We start from the raw sequence: 5,001 nt of genomic DNA, 5'->3' as shown, positions 1-5,001 counted from the left end.
TTAAACTTAATTTTCTTAAAACATAGAAGCAAACAATTATCTCTTCTAGTTTCGACCTTTGTACTCAGTTGCTGCTTGATGTAGGTTGCTAAGCCTTTTATAATTTCGCACGTGGAAGATATGAAATAAAATAATTTTTTTTTAGGTTTTATATATACAGTTGAATAAAAAAAAATCATAAATTACCCTATTGATACCATAGAATTCCACTATAATTTCCTATTTTTTTTATGTTGGTTACGAGATCGGTGAAATCTATCGAACCTATCGAGATTCATTAGTGAAAATAACAGATAAAATATAAAGTTTTTCCTTAAGAAACATTTGATAACTATCTGGACATTATAAAGATTTCGCATGTGTAATTTAAAAGTATTCTGATGCATAAAAATATTTTTGATCTTAAAATGAAAATTACTTTGCATGTTGGATAGCCTTAAGAATTAATATTTTGTTTATGAAAGCATTGTACTGTTAACTGATAATCTGTCAAATTTCGTTAACATACAGACCGAGCCCTCTGCCTTACTTGGGATAATGGCTATTTAGCAAATAGAATACTGTAAAAAACAGATTGACTGCCAGATATCTTTTAGCACATAAAATTAGTTGTAGACTAGAAAGCTGGAAACCACATAAGAGTTTGTTTAAGTTAAATAATGTTAAACACAATGAACTATTATTGAATCTTAGTGTTGAAATGGTCAAAAATGTACCATTTACGTAAAGAATAATTAAATTATTGTTTAGGATGTGAGCCTCCTATAACAACAACAAGAAAAAGGAACTTAAAATAATTTTTGAAGAAGTTTGAATTATATGAAACTAAACATATTTAGATGCTTTATTTTCATTGATTTTTAGAACAAACACCAATGATTCGAGATCCAATTAGTGCTTAGAGTAATTATTAAAAGTTTAAAAACGAAGTCCCTTTTTCAAAAATGTGGTGATGAAAATGTTCAGTTAAATTTTATAACTGATAGATTGATTGATTATATTTTTCTGTGTTCTAGAGACACTCAAGCACGTGGGTTGATGCCTGATGGAACTAGCCGATTTACTTGTAAAGGAAAGGTAATTCACCACTTCTCGGGGACTAGTACCTTCTCTGAATATACTGTATTGCCTGATATCGCTGTGGTCAAGGTGAGTTAATTATCTTTAAGGTATATAAATTCCACATTGCCATCACTAGCTTCTAGGTCTTGTTTCATTAACAGTATATATGCATTCAAAACTTAAAGTAATCAGAAAATTTACGACAGGCGAGATTCAAATTCGTTCTTCTTTATAAAAACTTGGTTTCACTGCTTCAGAAAAATTCATAACTTTCGGATTGTGATGTATCGCCTTAATATGTTCTATGTGATACCACTTAAAATCGGCATACTGTATTTTAGATGTCGTTAGTATATCTTCAGAAGCCTGCCAAATATGGTCTTGTATTTAGTAACTAATGAACTGAAAATATGAACTTTTGGCATTTGATACACGATAGCCTATCATGAACCACGACATGCCCCCCCCCCCCCCACCAGTGTTACAGCGGTATGTCTGCGGACTTATAACGCTAGAAACTGGGTTTCGATACCCGTGGTGGGCCATTCTGATAGCCCATTCTGCAGCTTTGTGCTAAACTTCAAACAAACAACGCTTTAAAACCTTTACTATTGACTGCTAAGGCTCTACACGTATAAAAATCACTAAAAAGCACGCGTATTAGACTTACAAGGAAAAGGAAATCCGCTCAAAACGGCCCGTTTATAATTCTTCTTCTTATTATTATTCTCTTGCCAGCCTATAACAAAAACGGTTTGGTATACTATACCCAAACTTTTGTAGAATACCAAGTAATGTACTGCAGAGGCCGTAGGGGTATTGAAAAGTCGATTTGTTCTTTTATATTTTACATGAGCTAAATACCATTATAATTCTAGTGGAAACGATGTTATCATTACCCCTTGAAGTTAGCTTTCTTACAAATATCTGATGTTCCTTTAAGAAGCTTAAGTACAGAGTGAAACAAGGATTATCAGCCAGTAATAGATGAACATTAGAAAACTGTAACATGTTTTGCACACTATACAATCGGTGTCTTTAGAGAGATAACTTCTATATTATGTATGAAATGAAGGAGTAAAAAAATAATAAAATACACATAATTTTAAATTTTATTACACTTATTCGTAGAATAATTACTTTAAAAGAAGGTTCATTTAAAGCGATGTTTGAGACGTATATGTTTTATTTGAAAAGGCTGTTTTTCTACGGGTAAAATTTTATACGCGCTTAGTGGGGGTTGTGTCTTAGTCTAGGGGCACAGCGGTATATCTGCGGACTTACAACGCTAGAATCCGGGTTTCGATACCCGTGGTGGGCAGAGCACAGATAGCCCATTGTGTAGCTTTGTGCTTAAATACAAACAAACCATTGCTATGCATTATATATAGAGACTGTATTTACACACAAACTATAAATGCTCACTATACTCTCAAACAAATCTCCATGACAATTTCAAGCTGCAGCTGAAAATTTTACATTTCGAACTAATGCGATCAAATATTCAATAGCTACAGTAAATCATCAGGAACCGTATCAGTTAGCTACTAGCATGGAACCAAAATAGCGGTTTGTAGTTTGAGTGAATAATGTCTGCAGTATCTCCAGCTTTATTTCCTTACCTTTGAATTGTTTTTAATCAAACGAATAACAGACAAATTGAGGAGACGTTGTAATTAAAGTCGTCTAGATCGATGTTTACACGACAATTTGAATGTTTATCAGAGATGGATCAAGTTAGCGAAATAAAAAATGAAGAGCCATGTTTTAAAGTGATCTTGTGGTTAAAATTGGTTGGCGCACGAGATGAAATAATGCGATATACAATGGTAAAATGTTCTACAAGATCAGATTTCAATATTATTAGCAACAGTATATCTCATCTCATCGGAATTTAGGTCTTTGGAGACCTGGGAGGGTCAGGTGCTAGTTTGACCTCTTTCCCCCTCCTGAACTATTATTAATTGTAGATCGTCTGTTTGGTTATCAGGTAAGCTGGTTGGGTTTCTTTTGGTTTCCTGTTGCTAATTCCTTTTCAGGGCCATGCCCGTTTATTTTGTCTGATTATGTATTAGTTAGTATGGTTATTGTAGTTGTGTTCTGAGAGATTTGTGTTTGTGAATTTACAACTAATTGTATTATCTGACGACGTAAAGGTGTAAAGCGATTTTTCAGAAGATAACTTGGAATATAAGGACAACGAAGTTTTACTAGAAGTTGACGTGGAGAACAAAACGCAAGATGCTGAAGATTCACAAACACAAAACCAAAAGACAACACAACCGAAGAAAATACTGGATTTATCACAGTAACACGAATAATTACAAACAACAACCAAAATTAACATTCACATATAAACTTACTAAACGCCAAGACAGACACTCAACATCACCGAAACATGCAATCATAACTGAGGACATTCCTAGCTCATACAGAGAACCACAACTGTCAAAATAAATATAAAGATATAAACCGAATGTCAACATTATATATAATAAACAACTAGCTAAGGGCGGGTGCTAGCAACAGGCATTGACCCCAAGGATCTTAACGACCTTCTGCAAAAATGGTCCAAGGACGCCTTCCAACAAGGAAGTATTAAAACACACACCCTTCCCTAAACAGCCCCAAACTAAGGCCTTTGTTATCAGAGGCAACCACTAGACTATAGACACTTAGCAGGTCAAAGAGGCATTGACCGACATCAACATTCCATACACCATAGTTGAAATGATCACTTCACAACAACACAAACACTCGTATATACCTAATAAAGGTATAAGCCAAAAACATACGCAAATTAACAATGGTACCATATTATGGTGCCAAAGAAACCCTGCAGATGAGGCAAAAATACCAGCAATCACAGTAAACCAACGCTACAATCGCTAACGTTACGGTCACATAGCAACGGCTTGTGAGTCAAGCCAAGATGTGTTGCTTGTGACCTAAACCACAACGTAAAACAATGTTCTAGAACACATTAATAACTAAAGTGTTGTAGCTGTAACGAAGATTACTGTGAAAACTACATGGGATGCAATAAAGACAAGTCGATCAAAACAAACATATTTAATATAAGAAATAACACACAAGAGCAACAAAAGGAAGAACAGACACGAGATATACCACGCACACAAACAACTCTACCATAAACGAAGACGCATCTCCTTCCCACACCTGAAAATATAGAACACACAAAAACATATGCCACAGTAGTCTCTAACATGCCAACAAAGGAACAAAATAAAATAAAACAACCTCAGAAAAAAAAAAAACTTCAAAGGACGTCCAAGAACAAAAGACCAATCACTTCGTGGTCATTTAAAAAAACAAAAAAAACATGTCTTAATTTATCACAGAAATCAGTTATCCTGAATAAAAATGATTTCATCATAATCCTGATAAAAATCGTCAAGAAACACCGAACAGCAAAACTACCCATTATAATATCAAAAACAAGATGGAATCCTCGAGAGCCGCGCCATTCGACATTCTTTTAGGCAGAATTAGAGTAAATTAATCTGAGACCATTTTTTCCCTTTTTATTAGCTATATTTTTGTGCGCCAGCAGTACCAAGCGTGGGGCGCGCATGTATCCGATTCGATTTTATTGCTCGTCAGTATCTCTACCAGCCTACCCTCAAATTGAAATTATTTTAGGCAGGATCAGAGTAAATTAATCTATGAGACTTTGGGTGTAGTCTTAATACATCAATCGAAAGGGTTTCACTCCCCGAGTCCAAAACTGAATTTAGATATTAAATTGGTCAAGAGATGACGGAGCTATGAGACAAAAGTTTGTACTTGAAAAACTCAGAAACCTTCAGTTATGTGAGCTGCTATTTCGAGGCTAATAACAGCATACCCAAGTTCACAGTACTTCACGTCAACATCCAAGGTGGCCTAGCTACCAAGCGGCATATAATTATGATTACA

At 34.7% G+C, this 5,001-nt stretch overlaps 1 protein-coding gene across 1 annotated transcript in view; it reads left to right on the top strand.

Annotated features, from left to right (window-relative positions):
- LOC106464329 (alcohol dehydrogenase class-3-like) overlaps positions 1–1,149 on the top strand; it is a gene marked incomplete at its 3' end in the record, with an annotated part of 19,807 nt that extends 18,658 nt beyond the window's left edge. Inside the window, exon 5 of the mRNA XM_013924460.1 lies at positions 1,017–1,149. Within this exon, the coding sequence (XP_013779914.1) occupies positions 1,017–1,149 (133 nt within the window). The remainder of the gene's footprint in view (positions 1–1,016) is intronic.
- Positions 1,150–5,001: the final 3,852 nt, after the last annotated feature.

Source organism: Limulus polyphemus, unplaced genomic scaffold, assembly GCF_000517525.1.
Source record: "Limulus polyphemus unplaced genomic scaffold, Limulus_polyphemus-2.1.2 Scaffold1621, whole genome shotgun sequence".
NCBI lineage: Eukaryota > Metazoa > Arthropoda > Merostomata > Xiphosura > Limulidae > Limulus > Limulus polyphemus.
This window is presented reverse-complemented; position numbering and strand designations above follow the sequence as displayed.